The sequence below is a fragment of the Lissotriton vulgaris genome, chromosome 10 (assembly GCF_964263255.1).
Source record: "Lissotriton vulgaris chromosome 10, aLisVul1.2, whole genome shotgun sequence".
NCBI classification, from domain to species: Eukaryota; Metazoa; Chordata; class Amphibia; order Caudata; family Salamandridae; genus Lissotriton; species Lissotriton vulgaris.
The window spans coordinates 125,515,795-125,535,164 of record NC_141698.1 but is presented as its reverse complement, the minus strand read 5'-3'; the positions used below and the strand labels follow the sequence as shown (position 1 = coordinate 125,535,164).

Here is a 19,370-nt window from a genome sequence, read left to right as displayed (position 1 = left end):
GATGACTACATACACAACATTTCGTGTTTTACAATTTGAGAAACTTAAGTTTTTCCACTTAATATTCCCATGTTGGAATTCCTTCCCTTCCACAGTAGTCCCACAGGCCATGCATGTCCCACATTTATGATGTCCCTCAATGGGTTTCATTCCCCATTGAGACAATAGGTCACTCTTAGGTTTGGGTAATGCTATCTCGGCTCGGACAAGATGTTGTCCGATGCTCCTGTTCTTACAATACGCGAAAAGAGGACGGGGAAATGGACAGTCCAGGTTTTCTAGTAAATGCCAATTTTTTAACACGGTTTGTCCGAATTTGTTTGTGTCAGGCCCAAATGTGGTGACACAGACCATCCAGTCTAGTTCAGCCTTTGATTTTGTTTGTAGCAAACATTCGCGTGGTGTACATCGTGCCCGCTTGAATGAGTTTTTTAACTGTTTTTTAGGATAACCACGGCTTTCCATTTCGTGACAGAATGTGTCAGCGTGTCTTTCATACTCTGACAACTCCGTGCAGTTTCTCCTGATACGGAGCAGTTGGCCATAGGACAAGTTAGCCTTCAAGTTCCTGGGGTGGTCACTTTGGTGGTGCAGTATTGTGTTTTTATCAGTCTGCTTCTTATACAAAGAGGAGACCATCTTCCCGTTTGAACATGTGATTTCCACATCCAGGAACATCATTCTTGTATCACTGATCTCAATAGAAAATTTAATGTCTGGATGTTTGGAATTAAGCGATCCATGAAATTTCATCAACTCCGTGTGGCTCCCCTACCACAGGAGCCACACGTCGTCGATATATCGTAGCCATTGCTTAATGTGACTGCAATATGGGTTATCCTTTTCAATAAATTTCTTCTCATATTCTGCCATATACAATATGGCCATCTCAGGAGAATAGGGGCATCCCATAGCAGTCCCTTTGGTCTGCATAAAGAACTGCTCATTGAATCGGAAGTAATTTTTGCGCAACGCTATTTCTGCCAATTTGAGAATAAAGCTGGTAGGGACTCGATGTGGGCTTGCACGAGCTTCTAAATAAAGCTCAATTACTTCCAATGCCTCTCCCTGGGGTATTTGAGTATAAAGGGACGTGACGTCCATTGTCACAAGCAATTGTGATGCAGGATTAAAATCAGTCCCTTCTACTTTGACGAGGAAATCCATTGTGTCTCTGAGATATGATTTAACAGAACTAACAAAGGGCTTCAAGAAAAAATCAACATATTTCGCAAGTGGTTCCAGGCAAGAATCGCACCCAGAAACAATGGGTCGTCCTGGCGGCTCATTTAGACTTTTATGGATCTTGGGGAGGAAGTACAGGATTGGAGTCCTGGGATATTTTTTGATTAAAAATTCACCTTCTCTCACACCAACATAGCCTTCATCTAACCCTATTTTAACAGTATCTGCTATCAGTCCCTGAATGTTTTTGACCGGATCTTCCTTTAGGGTTCTATACCAAACAGTGTTGCTCACCTGTGTATTGGCTTCAGTAAGATATTGTTCTCTTGGCCAAAGGACTACAGCTCCGCCTTTGTCGGCCCGTTTCACAACTATTGACGCATCACTCCTCAAGTCATGTAGTGCACTTCTCTGTCCTTTATTCTGTTGGAAATATTTTTTATTTCTCTCTAGTTTGTCAATTGAGGAAAGCATGATTTGTTCGAAGGCATAAACCTGTTTAGGAATTTTTTGACTAGGTATGAAGGTCGATTTATCACGTAACCCTGTAGTTTCTTTTTCTATCATAGGTGGCTGATTGGCAAAAAAGGCCCTCAGTCGAATTTTGCGACAAAATTCTATGGTCTCTAACTTCATTTGGGTAAAGTCTGTTTGTTGATGAGGTACAAATTTTAGTCCAAGATTTAGTACGGATTCCTCATCTTTTGTGAGTGTTTTGTCTGATAGATTGACTAGTGTGGATGGCGCCTTTATGATTTGTAAAAATTCCTCCTTGTCCGCATCTCCCATGGCACCTTGAATCTGGTTTTTCCTTGCTGGTCCTTCTCTAAAAAAGACACCTGCTTTTTATTTTGGTTTCCTCGCGTATCAGACGAGATTGGATGAGGCCCTGTATAATTATTTGTTTGGCCTCGAATCGGAGGAGGGGAAGGACTTTTTTAATCACCCTAAGGAGGCCAAAACAGGTGGCTGATACCTTAGTAGCCTGTGTATTAAGGCTCAGAGATTTGTCGAGCCAGACTCCTAGGCTTTTGATGTTATCTCTGGGGGGTGGGGCCATACCCATGCTTGGTGGCCAGATCAGCTCTATGGTGGCGGGGGAGGCCGGGCCCAGGAGCATGAGCTCAGTTTTGTCATCATTGAGCTTTAGGCATGATCTCATCATCCAGCTCTTTACGTCCTCCAGACATGCCGCTAGGTCTGGTGGAGACTGGAGGCCGCTCTTCTGTGCAAGGGAAACCACCAGCTGGGTGTCGTCCGCATAGGAGATGATATTGACACCATGCGGACGAACAATTCCAGCCAGTGGCCTCATGTATGCATTAAAGAGCGTAGGGCTTAAGGAAGAGCCCTGCGGAACTCCGCATCCCAGAGGTCTACTGGATGATCGGGATGTGCCGTCGAAGACCTGGAAGGTTCTATGTGATAGAAAAGATTCGAACCATGTCAGGGCATCTCCGGTCACTCCTAAGTCTGCAAGGCGGTTCAGCAGGATTTTGTGGTGTACCGTGTCAAACGCGGCACTCAGATCGAGGAGGATCACTGCCACTGACCCCCCTCGATCCAGGATCCGTCTTGCCTCCTCAGTTACGGCCAGTAGGGCGGTATCTGTCCCATGTTTAGGGCGAAAGCCCGTTTGGGAGGCGTCGAGAAGGTGGTTTTCCTCAAAGAACGTCGTCAGGATGGTATTGACATGTTTCTCCAGGATCTTGGACGCCCATGGGAGTAGAGAGATCGGGAGGTAGTTGCTGGGGTTGGCTGGGTCAAGGGAGGTTTTTTTTAGTAGAACTCGCACCATTGCGTGCTTCCAGGTCGTGGGAACTGTCCTACTCGTTATGGAGGAGTTCAGTAGGTCCAAGAGGGTAGGGACAATGGTTTTGCTGGCCAAGCCCAAAGAGCCTGGAGGAGCAGGGTCACATGGGGAGACGGTTTTTATTTGTATTGCCAGTTTCTCTAAGGTTTCCAATGTTATCAGGGGAAGGGACTCCAGCCACTTGTTCGGGTTTGAGGCTGAGTGCGAGCATTGGACAGGCGTGTCGGTGGGTGGGTTGGGGAAGGAAAGATAAATTTTATTAACTTTTTGAAAGAAGAATTCCACCAGATCATTGCACTTGGACGGTGAGTTGTTATTATCTGTGACAGGTGGGGGAGGTTTGATCAGGGAGTTTACTATACGGTTGATTTCTTTTGGTTTATATTTAGCCGTAGTTATTTTAAGGTTGTAGTAGGCAGCTTGCGAGGTTTTTATGGCCAGCTTGTAGTTCCTGATCATTTCCCTATAGGTGGCTTTTTCTTCAGGATTGTATGATATGCGCCATTTCCTCTCCTGTCTTTAACAGAGGCGTTTATGGTTTCTAAGATCTTCTGTATACCATGGGGCTGTTTTACTATGTCTCTTGGATCTTGATGGGTATACTGGAAGGACTGAGTCAAGAGAGGTGGTTATCCACTCATCATATTTTATGTTGTTTGAGGTTGGGTCTTGGGAGAGAGAGGTCTGGTGGTGCAGAGAGCCTGCATCCAATTGTCAATGGGAAGTTTTGACCAGTTGCGGGTTTTCCTAGATGTGAATGAGGAAGGGGGTGGTTTGCTCGTGGTCCAGGTAAAGGCTATCAGGAAGTGGTCCGACCATGGAAGTCTAGTAATGGTGCCAACTTTGAGCTGGTCGCAGTTACTGAAAATCGGGTCTAACAGATGCCCCTTTTCGTGTGTAGCAGAGGGGACCAGTTGCTCAAGTTGAATGGCAGCCAGGCTTGACTGTGTCTCTAGTGCCGTAGGGTCTAGCAGGTTGTCAAAATGGATGTTAAAATCTCCTAAAAAGGTGAAGTTGGAGGGAGAGACAACCTACTGGGAGGCCACCGAGAGTAGAGAGGTGTTAAATTGTCCAATGGGACCAGGGGTGCGGTAGATAAGAATACCCGTGAAGCAGGTATTAGGAGAAAACTCGTTAGAGAAAGAGAGGTTTTCACAGTCCTCAATGTCTTCCGCTGAGTAGCGGCAGGTATAGCTTTCTTTATAGATAATCGCGAGGCCGCCACCTCTGCCCAGTGGTCGGTCAGCCTGCGCTATCTGATATCCCGGGATGATGGCCTGTGCCAGGTCCGGCTGAGAGTCTTGATTCAGCCATGTCTCGGTCAAAAAGATTACGTCTGGTGAGTATTCCTCCAGTAGCAAGGCAATTTCTAGGCAATGTTTTACTAAAGACCTGCAGTTAAGTAGGAACATGGAGTTGTTCTTTACCTCAGCTCTGGGTATGGTGGTTGTAGTGATTAGGTCGGATTTACAATACACGCAGTGACGAGGGATCTCCAGGGGGTGTCTCGGGGTACCACACTCGGGGGAGATCGGTAGACGTAGCTGATGTAGGAGGCTCGGGCTGTATACCTGTCTGTCGTCTCTATTGGGGCCAGGGGACAGACGAGCTTGCCTTAAGCGCGCCTTCGGCACGCAATCGGCGCGCCCGCTGCGCTCGTCCGCTGCGCGTCCTACGAATGATCATCGATTTGAGGGTGGGGTGGGAGGGAAAAAACAAGGAGGCGTGGCCTGTCGAATGGGCGTGTCTCCTCGTCCAAGAATGGCGCCTGGAGTTAAGTCAACACTCGTCCACGACAGCTTTCAGTCAGCTGTGCGGGGTGCCGGCTGGTCAAGTAGCGAGTGCTCAGGGGTGAGTGAGTTAAAAAACACAAGTGAACGCATTTACAATTTTAAAAATAGAGCAATGCGGGTCCCGACTTTTCGCCTCAGGAGGGGTTTGTCTGAATGAAGCGCCGCTCTCAGTCAGCGCGTGCTTATGAAGCAAAAGGGGGCGTGGCCTGTCGAATGGGCGTGTCTCCTCGTCCAAGAATGGCGCCTGGAGTTAAGTCAACACTCGTCCGCGACAGCTTTCAGTCAGCTGTGCGGGGTGCCGGCTGGTCAAGTAGCGAGTGCTCAGGGGTGAGTGAGTTAAAAAACACAAGTGAACACGTTTACAATTTTAAAAATAGAGCAATGCGGCTCCCGGCTTTTCGCCTCAGGAGGTATTAAGGGGTAGAATGGCTAATTCCAAGTTGAATAAAGTATGGTTGCCTATCAGAGGAATTAGTGGAGATGATGGTGAAGTAGTAGGCAGCTTGCGAGGTTTTTATGGCCAGCTTGTAGTTCCTGATCATTTCCCTATAGGTGGCTTTTTCTTCAGGATTGTATGATATGCGCCATTTCCTCTCCTGTCTTTTACAGAGGCGTTTATGGTTTCTAAGATCTTCTGTATACCATGGGGCTGTTTTACTATGTCTCTTGGATCTTGATGGGTATACTGGAAGGACTGAGTCAAGAGAGGTGGTTATCCACTCATCATATTTTATGTTGTTTGAGGTTGGGTCTTGGGAGAGAGCAGGTCTGGTGGTGCAGAGAGCCTGCATCCAATTGTCAATGGGAAGTTTTGACCAGTTGCGGGTTTTCCTAGATGTGAATGAGGAAGGGGGTGGTTTGCTCGTGGTCCAGGTAAAGGCTATCAGGAAGTGGTCCGGCCATGGAAGTCTAGTAATGGTGCCAACTTTGAGCTGGTCGCAGTTACTGAAAATCGGGTCTAACAGACGCCCCTTTTCGTGTGTAGCAGAGGGGACCAGTTGCTCAAGTTGAATGGCAGCCAGGCTTGACTGTGTCTCTAGTGCCGTAGGGTCTAGCAGGTTGTCAAAATGGATGTTAAAATCTCCTAAAAAGGTGAAGTTGGAGGGAGAGACAACCGACTGGGAGGCCACCGAGAGTAGAGAGGTGTTAAATTGTCCAATGGGACCAGGGGTGCGGTAGATAAGAATACCGGTGAAGCAGGTATTAGGAGAAAACTCGATAGAGAAAGAGAGGTTTTCACAGTCCTCAATGTCTTCCGCTGAGTAGCGGCAGGTATAGCTTTCTTTATAGATAATCGCGAGGCCGCCACCTCTGCCCAGTGGTCGGTCAGCCTGCGCTATCTGATATCCCGGGATGATGGCCTGTGCCAGGTCCGGCTGAGAGTCTTGATTCAGCCATGTCTCGGTCAAAAAGATTACGTCTGGTGAGTAGTCCTCCAGTAGCAAGGCAATTTCTAGGCAATGTTTTACTAAAGACCTGCAGTTAAGTAGGAACATGGAGTAGTTCTTTACCTCAGCTCTGGGTATGGTGGTTGTAGTGATTAGGTCGGATTTACAATACACGCAGTGACGAGGGATCTCCAGGGGGTGTCTCGGGGTACCACACTCGGGGGAGATCGGTGGACGTAGCTGATGTAGGAGGCTCGGGCTGTATACCTGTCTGTCGTCTCTATTGGGGCCAGGGGACAGACGAGCTTGCCTTAAGCGCGCCTTTGGCGCGCAACCGGCGCACCCGCTGCGCTCGTCCGCTGCGCGTCCTACGAATGATCATAGTTTTGAGGGTGGGGTGGGAGGGAAAAAACAAGGAGGCGTGGCCTGTCGAATGGGCGTGTCTCCTCGTCCAAGAATGGCGCCTGGAGTTAAGTCAACACTCATCCGCGACAGCTTTCAGTCAGCTGTGCGGGGTGCCGGCTGGTCAAGTAGCGAGTGCTCAGGGGTGAGTGAGTTAAAAAACACAAGTGAACACATTTACAATTTTAAAAATAGAGCAATGCGGCTCCCGACTTTTTGCCTCAGGAGGGGTTTGTCTGAATGAAGCGGCGCTCTCAGTCAGCGCGCGCTTATGAAGCAAAAGGGGGCGTGGCCTGTCGAATGGGCGTGTCTCCTCGTCCAAGAATGGCGCCTGGAGTTAAGTCAACACTCGTCCGCGACAGCTTTCAGTCAGCTGTGCGGGGTGCCGGCTGGTCAAGTAGCGAGTGCTCAGGGGTGAGTGAGTTAAAAAACACAAGTGAACACGTTTACAATTTTAAAAATAGAGCAATGCGGCTCCCGGCTTTTCGCCTCAGGAGGTATTAAGGGGTAGAATGGCTAATTCCAAGTTGAATAAAGTATGGTTGCCTATCAGAGGAATGAGTGAAGATGATGGTGAAGTGAGGAGGGACGGGCTTAGGTCCTATCAACTGAAATATAAATGGAGGTATGATGTGAAGAAGTCGGTCAGAGCTAAGAAATTGTGCGTGGGGGATCAGGTTTTTGTGAAGAATCCAAAGCAAGGGAGGAAGGGGACGACTGGATTCATGGGCCCTTTCTCCATTATTGCTATAAAGAAGAATATGACGGTGACACCTGGTGGTGCGTGGAGCATGTCCAGGCTTGTCAAGTACGCAGGTGGTTCACCGAGCATCTCTGCATATGGTATGGATGTAGATTGTCCTGATGTGTCGTGAAACCTTCTCCATTAAGATGTAGGAGGGTACCTGTAAGGTTTGATGATTATGTTATACAGTGATGTGCTGTATTTTTTACTGTTGGTTCCCCATGCTTCTAAGTTTCCGCTTCTCGGTTTTGTTAATTGCATTTTTCTGGTATTGTATTGTGTAAGGGAATGTATTGTAATCTTCTTGCATCTTTAAGGTCACCAGCTAATGCCAGGAATGTTAGTTTTGGCTCCATGGTAAAGGTTCAACTGGAGACAGTTATTTGGTCCTGGTGGTGCTGGCGAGCTCGGATGTTGGTGGTGCTGAACTGGAGAATAAAGGTTTCCAAATACAGTTAATCTCTACGTTTAATTAATTACCTTACAGACTCTACCATGCTGGGCACTGAGATAAGGAAAGGAAGTGTTCTGTTAACTTTTGGGTTCAACGCCTTGTACCATCAGACTATTTTGTTAATTTCAAACCCACAACTGGAATATGCTTATTCATGGTACGCGCATAATATGTAAAGGCATTTTGCATTACTACCATCAAGTTTCCCTCCACTCCTTATATTTATAAATAATATGATGTTCTCTGGTAACCGAAAGATTTGCATAAAACGTGATTACTGGGAAAACAGACAGAATTTAGGAACCTGTCCCCCTGTGAAATATTTGTGAAAGTAGATGCCCAAAGAAGCACGAAAGTGCCAAATTAGCATTTTTAGAAATATTTGTTTTCTATATGTTGCTTGTTTCTGATACCGTTTACATGTCAGACTTATTAGTGCAATAGGGTCAATTTACGAGAGCAAGCTATTCGCAAAAGTTGACCTGCACTCCTATGCTGCATTCCACAATAGTGAACAATGTGTGTGAGTAAATCCAACTCAAGAATTGAGGAGCAGTGGTCTAGGCCAATTGCTTGAAAAAAACTATTTTCTACTTAGAAAAAACACCCTAAATGCTCGTCTAGGTGTGGGTACGTTTTCTCCAAAAGGGACAATATTTCACTGCCCAGGGCAACAGCATTTCACCAGGTCTAATTGCACAATATGTACAAATAAACGGGCACAACAATGTCCACAATTCAGAAAAAAGGAATTCACAAAACCTTTTGAGGAGTAGGTATGGAATCCTGCAACTCTCAGATTCCTAGGCATGTATCAGGAAACCTTTAGTATTCCAATAAGTTGTAACATTTCACCCATGTGAGACCACAGACCTGTGGATACCGATGTTCAATTCAATTTGTGAATTGGGCCCATAGCACACAAGCCGAGTGAGTAATTTTTTTCAGCAGACTAGTCCACACAGAAGAAAGCCATGCTATACTAGAATTTGGTTCCTCACCGGTGTTTCTTTGCAGATCTGAAAGCTGAAGTTCTGCAGCAGGCTAACTATTCCAACCTTCACGTTGAGAAGGGCAAACCTCATTCCGATGCAGTTCCTGGGTCCACTTCCAAAGGGCAGGAAGGTGTATGGCTCCTGAGTGTCTTTGTTTTCCTTACTGAACCTGGAAAAAAAATGAGATGAAAGAGTGAAACCCACCTTGAGATCCTTTTAAAGAGATGACATCAGTGATGTCATCAGTGATGTCATTTGAGATTTCATCAGTGATGTCATCAGTAATGTCACTGACCATGTCATGAATGATATAATATGTGACATCATCAGCAGTGGATTGCGGGTGCGCGAAATATAGTTAGTACAACTAACTATATAGCCGGAATTTGCAAGGTTTTTAAAATGCTAATTCCTAACTATATAAGGCCTGAAACCTATGGTTTTTTAAGTGAATATATATATATAGTGAAGTAGTGTGGCTCACTGGTTAGAGGCGGCAGACCCGAGAGCAGAGGACGGCCCGGGACCAGGGTTCGATTCCCGGCGCGGCAGGTTTCTGGACCAGGGTCAGCGGACTCGATAATTCTCTCGCCTCGGTGCCCACTCTGATCAGCGATCACACTCGGCAACGCTGGGCATTAGCTTGCCTCATCTTCACTAACGGCCCCACCAGACCGCCGGGGATGCCTGGTCTCACCCTGGAGATACCCATTAAGGGACCATCTCTCAGGGAAGCCAGGAAGGGTTTCGCAGTGGTCGAAGCGCCTTGGGACCCTACGGGTAAGTAGTGCGCTATATAAATGCCAATACATTTACATTTACATTTACATATATATATATTATATATATCTATATATATATATATATATATATATATATATATATATATATATATATATATATATATATATATATATATATATATATATATATATATATATATATATATATATTTTCTTCCACCAAAGTTGCCTTTAAGGAGCCGCCGCACAAGGAAGGGTTAGCGCACACGGCGCTACAGGTAGTAGGCTGTCAGCATGACACATCCCTTCAAAGCAGCCATACGCGTTTCGAGCTTAAGAGCTCTTGTTCACTGGCGGGTGAAGTGATGAAAAGTGAGCCATACGTTAGGAACATGATTTATTCAATGTACGAGTCCCGCCCATGTGGGCGTTGCTACAGGCATGCTGGTAAAGGTAGTCCATAATGTGCCTGAAGACTCAATAGTTCGTTTAGGCAAGTGCGCTACACGTAACATCACTTGAAATGTTAATCCCCAATGGGCAGAAGGTCCTGCAGCATGGCGATCAGCTTCCTAATATAGCCTGTGGCTCAGGCCCCCTCCTTTCCTGCGAGTGTCGCTTGTCACCAACACCTACGATCCACTGGAAGCGGCGGGGCAGCTCCGCGACCGGCAAGGCCGCTCAAATTTTCTTCCACCAAAGTTGCCTTTAAGGAGCCGCCGCACAAGGAAGGGTTAACGCACACAGAAAGAAAATATATATATATATATATATATATATATATATATATATATATATATATATATATATATATATATATATATATATATATATATATATATATTCCCTGGTGGGGTGGAGTCCTTGGAGGTCGGTTTTGAAAGCCCAGGTGCCTCTGACACTTTCCCCGGCTCTCCGAGATTAATAGCAGCAGGCAGGGAAGGGTTCAAGATGGAGAATGAGATGGAGGGAGGGGGAAGGTAGGGAAAGAATGTTCAGAGAGTGGAAAGAGGAAGATGGTAGGGAGAGAGGATAGATAGATGGATGGATGGAAAGAGAGATATTATAAAATGAGATGAAAGAAGCAAGGCTTGTCTGAGCAATATCTCGAGGACCGCCTTTGGTTCCCAAGTCCTACCCTTAAAGATAGACTGAGAAGAGGGAGGAGATATTCTAGAATTCCAGAGACTACTGAGAATGCAACATAAACTTCAGAGGAGAGAGATGGGCAAGCAGGTGAATGTGATGGGAAAGTAAGGCTTGTAAAGAGAAAACTACAGAGAGGAGTAAAGTTGAGAACATAGAACCTGCTGGACAGTGACAGACATGGGTAATGAAAATATAGCAGGGTTGCTGAGGAAACAGGTACAAGTATTGGAAATACACCAATAGTGGAATTGAGCAAGGGACAGAGTGGGAAAAGGTAGGAAACATCAAATCGTCTGAGAAGGACTCTAGTGTGTGTTAGAGACAAGGGAAAAGAAGCAAGAAAAGTAGCCGCTGATGAGAGACAAGGTAGAAAATGAGAAAAAAGTAGCTTTTGTCCAGCGATAGAGCGTGGGTACAATGGGACTGCTAGGGAAAGCAGTACATAACTGACCCACAGTGACTTTAAAAGTGGTGTATGTACTCACTCTGGATTGTGATCTTTTAAAGTGGCCCACTCTGGACTGTGATCTTTTAAAGGGGCATACGAACATACCCACTCTGGATTGTGATCTCTTAATGGGGCCCACTCCGGACTGTAAACCTACCCAAAAGTATTGTAGGTTTATCTTTCCAAGAAATGTTTATGATAATGAAACTGAAAGAGTGCATTTTCAGCACATTTTTCCTGTGACACTAGCAGCATAGGATATGACAATGTGAGAGTAAATCACCTGTCTGCCAAGTGACAATGGACTAATTACAGTCTTAGTATAGTGGTGGAGATCCAGAGTCGAATATGTGAACTTATGTGAACCTTTTACATCTTTACTGTAGTGTTTTGCTGAAATATGTTGGTAGGATTCACAAATGATGCCTCTTTAAATACTACCCACAGATATCAATTGAAAAGTTTGACTGTTTGGTGAAAGCACATTTTAAGTACAATATACCTAAGAAAATATATATTAATGGATATTGAAAATGCAAACGAAATGATGCACAGAGACTGTGCAGTTGGGAAGATGGCTTTTTCGCACTTTATAAAAGTTTATAATAAACTTTGCAAATTACACATAGTTTTAAAGATTTTTGCCAGGAGTCATGCTTGTAAAACTAATGCCTTGCGTAATGATAAATTCCACATATGTCCTAAATTGACATTACAAAATGACCTGGGCATGGCGACTACCCAGCAAGATGGTTGTTCTAGTTTCGACTCTCTACTCAACACCTTTGGTTTCTTGATAATCGCAATAAGAACAAAGCTAGGATTGATTTGAATGAAGATGTTTCTGCACAGGACAAGGAAAGATGCCAGGTTGTAACTTCTGGCTTATAGTAACATTTATTTGTACATCTCAAATTCTACAAACCCTGAGGAGGAGTGCAAAGACAGCTCCAGTGGCTTTATCTGCCTGGATCAAAAGACGAACCTGTGATTAAGGAGGTTGGAGAAGTGCTTCAGGGGGACCTTGGAATACAGGAGTGACAGTAGTCAGGCCTGTCACAGGTGCATGCAGCAGACTGAACTCACAGATCCAGGAATGGCTGTGCCTTAGGGACCAGTGTCATCTTAAGGATTTTGGATCCCTGAGCAAAACATTGTAGGGGCCCGATAAGGAACACATTTGAATTTATTATTGATTCTCTGCTAATTCAAGCTCGCATGATACCAGACAACACTAAATTATATGTTAAGCTTTAACAGGTTCACAGAAAATTCGTTGAAAAATGTCTTGCCAGAGACCTCAGAAATTCTTAAGAGGACACTGGCAAGATAGAATGAGTCAGAGGTAGGGGAAGGTAGAGAGGAGGAGAGTTCTAGATATAGAAATAGAATATACAAGGGCCAAATAGAGAGAAAGTTAATTTTCCCAGTGTGCCCCTTAGAAGAGGGGCCCTGGGCAACAACCACTTTGCCCATAGATTGAAACATCTCTGCCAGAGACAAGTTGCCCACATGCTAAATGGGAAGAGCATGCTTCAAGCTTAAACCAAGTCCAGTGCAATGGCTATGGTGGGGTCACCAGGTAAGGACAGCAAGTAGGGGTGGAAAGGGACACACATCCCCTAATTAAAATGTAAAATGTCATAGGGCGAGCATGGATTCAGGAAACTGAACATAGCATCCATGCTGTAGCCTTCCTGGCCTCAGTTGTGGCAGACTTGGAATTTGATGCAATAACCAGTTAAGACTCAGGGGCAGACAGCTGCTCTTTGCATCAGGCCCAGCACAGTAAATGGCTACCCATATAATTAGCTGCTGATATATGTGCCTCAAACTAGGCCTGAATAATTTGGTAATAAAAATGCAACTGAACCCTTATAATTATTACTGCCAAATATACATCTCATACTGAGCAACCCATAAATACAAGTTAAAGGTCACCTCCTGTGGCCATACAACTTTGGATAGAGGAGCCTTTAAAAGAAAGCCTGCCACCAACACTATTCTCATGGGATGTACAAAGCTAATGTGCGATAGTATAGCATACAAAGGAGTATGGACACCGTAAAACAGTATAAAAAGGAAGAGACAGCTGCAGTTTCCCTCATTATTTAATTGTAATGTTCAAGGCCACTGAACAGGGTAAGGTGGTTTGCAGTCAACTAGCTAGTGACATTGACAAAACAAGGTACGAGCAATGAGATCATGGTGTCATGGAGACTTTGTAGCATGGCACTAATATGTTTATCGTCAGTGTAATTAAAACAAGCTAGAAGAATTGTGTTATGTCTGGAGGAGAACTAAGGAGCTGAACTCAAGTATTTGGGCATGCAGGGTATGGCACATGGTGGTTGGGAGATATTGTAGACTATAATTGCCATAAAGGAGTATTTATAAGGATAAGATTTGCCATGAATACTCATATCATGATAACTGGTCATTAGTGTTGCATAACGGACTGCATCAAATGCAGCAGAGGTCATGTTAACCCCTTAAGCGCTGCGCCCGTCCAGCGGCCGACGGCACCACTACCTCGAGAGTGCTGCCGTCGGCCGTTGGACGTTCCAACTGCACCTGCGCAATGGAACGTTCAGCACTGGAGCTGGACGTTCCAAAGCAGCTAAGGTGTTAAAAAACTGCTACTGAATTGCGAGACATGTTTCTGATTTGCCCCATCGAAACCTATGTGAATGAATGAATACGTTTATTGAGTGATTACTTAAAATCATTACAATGTAAAGTTAAAAACATATATCATAGATTAAAAACGCAATCAAGCTTTAAAATCTTACCAACAAAAGGGTATATACACAGCCGTTGCTGACTGTGTAGTTAGCAGATAAAGATTCAAGTATCAATATTGTTCATTTGTTGAGCCCCTAAGGAAAAGTAGTCCTTGCAGAGAGGGCTTCTGGTATGATGGAGCATGTCAAACTATTAGTCACTCTCTCCGTGAGCCATTTTTTGTTTCAAGAATGAACAAGCTTGGTCAATAAATTTGCCAAAATTGGCTATATTCTTCACTGTATCCAGGATGTAGAGCTGGCAGATAGCATATTTTACTGTGCGAGTGCCCAGTAGGAGGAGTGTGGGTCTGAGTTAGATTAGACGGGCTTGCCGCAGAGCCGGGTAACATAGGAGTATATGTGCCAGGGACTCCCTTCTATAGTTGCATAGATGACACTCTGTGATATCAGTGAGTGCTTTCCAGGTTTTATGGAATGCGGATTTAGTCTTGCGGCTAAGATCTGATATAATGCCTGACTCCCAACGGAATGTATGAGGTGGCACTTGGTCGTTTGTAGAACTTGTGGAAGGCACAGAGTTTTGTGGAAGTACCTGGCAACTAGGGATTCCATGTCCAGTTTGCAGGAGCAAAAACGCAATTAATTTGATGGCGGCGTAGTCGATTATACTCAAGTCCATATTCTCAATGGCTAGCTGCAATAGCTCATTTGCTGACAAAAGTTAAATGGACTAGGTATTGTTAGGTTTTGTGAAAAGGGTATAAATGACGACATTCATGGAGTTAGCTGAGGCCATAGTTGCCCGGTGGTAGTATTTTGCTAAGGTAAGCATGATCAAGGTGTTTCTTGTGGATGCGGGCCAGCAATATTTTTTTTATACGCAGCATATTGAATTTTCTCCAGGTCTTCCGCAAGCATTCCCGGGAATGCCTGTTGCAAATAGTTGAGTGATGGTAGGAGTTTATCCCGCAGTACCCTTTGAATAACTGTAGGTGTTAGGCTTTCTAGAGTGACATGCAGCTTGAAAAGGGAGTGCGTGACCATCTTTCCTTTCAGCCGCAGTTTTTGTAGATGGAGCGAAGGGAGGCCAGTCTCATTTAGCCAGGCGCCAGGAAGTTGTAACTTTGCGCACATTCCAGGCTCAAAGGACTCAAGCTCAACTTAGAGATTTTTCTTTGGGTAGCTTCCAAAGATCAGAGTTTTTAGATTTACTCGCATTAGCTGTCAGCTAATTTTTGATGTTGTATTCAGCTAGGGCGTTGAGAGCTTTTTGGAGGCCTGTTCTTGTGTGGTCCAGAAGAAAAAGGTCGTCGGTGTACTGCACTAAATGGATTTTTTTGCCTCCGATTTTTTGAGAGAATCCCCTTGCAGTGCCGGGCCCAGATCGGCAGTGTACAGGTTCAATGGTAGCGGTACCAAGACACAGCCCTGCTTTAGCCCCTGGTCAGTGGTAATTTGTTTTGTAGCCGACTCCATGGAAAGTTTTACCCTTACCCAGGTTTCCGAGTACAATGGTGCAATGGCTCTCAGTAGGCTTGGGCTGATGTTCCACCCCACCAGTTTCCGCCAGAGGTTGTTTCTGTCAATCCCATTGAAGGCCGCTGAGTAATCAATGAAGCATGCGAAGACTGGGGGTGGACGATGGGCTTGTTGGGCTATATATGATAGGACTGTGATGTGGTCAACAATAGAGCCCCCTGGTCTGAACCCGGTCTTATAGAATGGCAGGTGGCCATCTGAGTAAACCCAGTCCGCTATTTCCTGGAAAAGAGTGCTTGCGTATGCCTTCCCCTCAATGTCCAGTTTAAACAACAAATACTTGGTATCCTAGTCACTTTAACTTATTAATTTTGAATAAACCACCCTATATTCTTTCCGTGATTTATTTACCCTGTTTTTTCAAATTCTCATCTTTTTTTTAAACAAAGGACTATGGCCTTCACAAAGGGACACACACATTTTTAACATATACTGTACACATTTACATATATCACAATTTACACATAACTGTGCGAAAAACACAATTTTTCACGAATGAATAAGACTATTACATTACTTCTTACAGTATAACCACATACAAACAAACCAATGTAGAACAATTATTCAATTCTTTTCGTTCACATATAATGGAGAAAAGTTTTTTTATAATCCTTCCATGCTCCTTTTTATTGAGTGTTTATAGAGCGTAAAGCCTACTCCTATATCTTGATGCTTTATTTCATCCAGCTAGATTAATAGCTGATTCCCCTCAATGTCCAGCAGAGCGATCATCCAGTAGTTCCTGGGGTAGGTGTTTGCACTTAAAAAAAAATAGATTGCAGCAGTGAACCCCTCCAAGAATATGACACCTCCTCTATAAGCCCGCATTCTACATACAACATAGCAAGATTTGTAGACCAGACATTGATGTCCTCCCTAAAGAGGGAGCCGGGCAGGCCAGTAGGGCCCGGCGCTCTATTTTTGCAGATCCTTTTTAGAACAGTGCGGACAGCCGCCACGCTTGAGGTTGTATATTCCACGGAGGGCCTGGGGTGGTCAGTTCTTTCAATTTCTGGTTTGCTCTGTGTGTGTTGACCCTTTAGATATGTGGCTTTTTGATCACAAGTGTATACTGACTTCATGTGTGCTTCCCATTGAATTCCCTCTGTTAAAGGATTCAGGGATTAGATTATTTAAGTAACCCCAAAATTGTTGGGCCTTATCACTACATCTCTATCTGTTTCTCCTTGGAGTCTTCTCATTTTCGGTTCCAAACTAGATGCTTATGAGCCTTTCTTGCAAGTTGAAGCTGCTTCTTAGAGGCTTCAGTTCCAATTTATGTGTTTGCCTTTTTGTTTTCTTTTTAATTGCTGTGCACTTTGTTTGATCTGTGGAGCTGAGCCTGGAATATGAGTTCCTGTCACTGTTTTGATGCGTGGAAAGCTTCCATTAAGCAGCGTGGCCAATTCTGGTGTGAGATTTACCCATTCCCCTACGATGTCTGGAACAGTGGTCCTCGCCATCCAGCCAGTCCATGTGGATTTCCATGAGTCGAATTTATTAATGGTGGTTTGCACCCATTTGATTCTCATCATGAGTCTATGCTGTTCCTCACAGTTTGATTGCCCGGGGTGGCTGAGAAGGTGTTGGCTTTCTGCTGAGGTCTTTAAACGCAGCAAGAGGGCTGCGTGGTCACTTTCGCTCTGAGGGAGCACTTCGTAGCGTATCCTGAACTTCCCTAATCGATGGCTCAGTAGGATACAGTCAATGCTTGTCTGGTTGTTATAGGTAGGTGGATGGACTATACCCCGGTCGGACAGTGTAGATAGGAAGTTAGCTGATTCTAAGTTATATGTCTGTAGGAGGATGTTGAATTTTTCATAACTCCCAATTGTACTACTGTCAGCGTTCCATCCTCCTCGGTGGTGCATGTTAATGTCCCCGAGGATGATAACTTCCAGTGATACATGTTGTATTATCAAGTTTTCAATGTGCTTGATCAACCAGGTGAGCTTATTGTAGGCTCCTTGGCCGTGGGGGTATAGTATGCATTGATCAGTAGGATAGATAGTGGTCCTTCAGCACCATTGAGTCCTTCCAGGATGCCAGCTAGAACCATGTTGGAGGTGTTTTTTATTTACGTAAAGCTCAGCTTTAGGGAATGCTTTATGTGTGAGGAAATGCCCCCAGACGGTCTCCCAAATAGACTGGTTTTTGTTGCTGATTTGAAAAATCCTGCAAAGCCTGTAAGGGGATTAGATGTAGTTGCCCAAGTTTCTTGCACACAAAAAAGGTCTGTCTCTTCAAGGACCGTGATTGCCGTCGGGCTTTATAGGGTCTAATGCATACCTGTAACATTCCAAGTGAGGATGTTTAATATTTGAGGGCTTTCTACAGCCTTCTTGTAAAGAAGGGGATGCATGTTAGGGTTGAGGCCAAGTCTTGTCGTCCATGTTGGAGGTGGCTCAACCCCAGTAAACTGAGTTTGGAGAAGGTGGAAGCCGGGGAGGTGGACAATCTACGTTAGTCGCTGTGACAAACCTACCACCATGCTGGCAATCCACCCTGCCCTTGATGTTCATATTTGCGTTTTCCAGAAGAGTTGCCCCTTGGCTGGTCCCTTTCAGGACAGAAGCTGTTGGAATGCTGTTGGGGGTGTGTGGAAGATGAATGGGTAATTTTCCTTGTCGACCATCTGGATGTCGATCCCCCACTTGCTGATAGGCTTGCGCCGCACCAGATTATGATGGCTTGTTCCTTCCTAGGTTGTTTTATCGTGGTTACAAATTGCACCCTAGAAATATCCCTGGAGGTGATATGAGACAGCGAGTGTATATGGTGTAGAAGTTTAAGGATGGTTGTTCTGTTAAGGACGTCCATATTGCCTCTTGAAAAATACAACATAGTCATACTGGTCTTTGACGGTTGTCCATCCTCTAGAACAGAGTTATTTGGCCTAAGACTAATCTCCAATTGTCCAGATAAGAGCACCTTTGTATAGCTGAAGTTGTGAGGGCATGCAGGTGAATGCTGCATGGATCTTGTGAGTGCCCTAAGGTGCTTGTTTCTGCTCCTTGCGCTGGGCTTGAGAGTACATTGCCCCTGCGCACTTTCTTGAACCAAGTGGGTTGTTCTGTTGCACTTTTTCTATTGCTGAGACTCCCTTGCTTATATGTTTCTGACCCTAAACCATATTGTGATGCAGTTGGTAGTCTTATATAAGTGCTTGGAAAGAACTGAGAGGCCAAGGAGTGGAGGCCTTCGGGGTGCAGAGTTAGAGTGGTTACACCTGAATCACTGGCCAGAGTGCTCTGTTGGTTGTCATTGGCATTTTTGCCCCATGGATGAAAGCTTTGAATATTTACTGTCTGCGGCTTTTCAGTCCAGGCCTGGGGTGTTTTATCCCCTTGCAAAGTGTTTGGTATTTGTGCCTTGCAGGCCCCCGTAGTAGACTGTGCATATGTCTGCACTGTGAACGTTTTTGTTGTTGGGGCACCCGGTTCAGGGGTGGCCGGCGGATCTGCATTTTTAAGCAATATGGGGAAGAAAGGTGAACTGTTTCCACCATCGGTGTTCCGCTTTGGTGGTTCTTTTCTTCCTGCTGTGTTGCTTGGTTTGTACCAAGAAGTGTTTGTTAATTGTCACTTTAAATGCTTTTGTTTGTTTTTTGAGGCATTTCTTCTCTCTACGTGTCATGGGCAGTGCTATTTGAGACACCCCCTGAGGGCCTGTAGTCCCTAGATTGTATGGAGTTGTATTTACTATTTGGTTGCTGTGCTCTGTCATTGACTCTGGATGAGGCAAACCAGGTTGCATTGGTTTTAGCCTGCTGCTGAGATTGGCTGGGAGTGGGAGCAGGATCTCTGCTTGCATCTACAGGCTCATTTATTTTGTCTCCAGAGGACTGTGAGCCTGGCAGATTTTATTTTTTAGTTTTAACTCCTCCACCAACGAGGTAAGTACTTTGGCAAGGGATGCCAGTTTGTCCACTATCTCTGGGCACTGGCATTTGGATGAGGGGGTCGGACT

At 44.9% G+C, this 19,370-nt stretch overlaps 1 protein-coding gene across 1 annotated transcript in view; it reads right to left on the bottom strand.

The window, feature by feature from the left end:
- Positions 1 to 19,370, bottom strand: part of LOC147684822 (cytochrome P450 3A21-like) — a 295,556-nt gene that overhangs the window by 18,001 nt on the left and 258,185 nt on the right. The window contains exon 12 of the mRNA XM_086940697.1: positions 8,782 to 8,944. Coding sequence (XP_086796823.1) covers positions 8,782 to 8,944 — 163 coding nt within the window. The remainder of the gene's footprint in view (positions 1 to 8,781; positions 8,945 to 19,370) is intronic.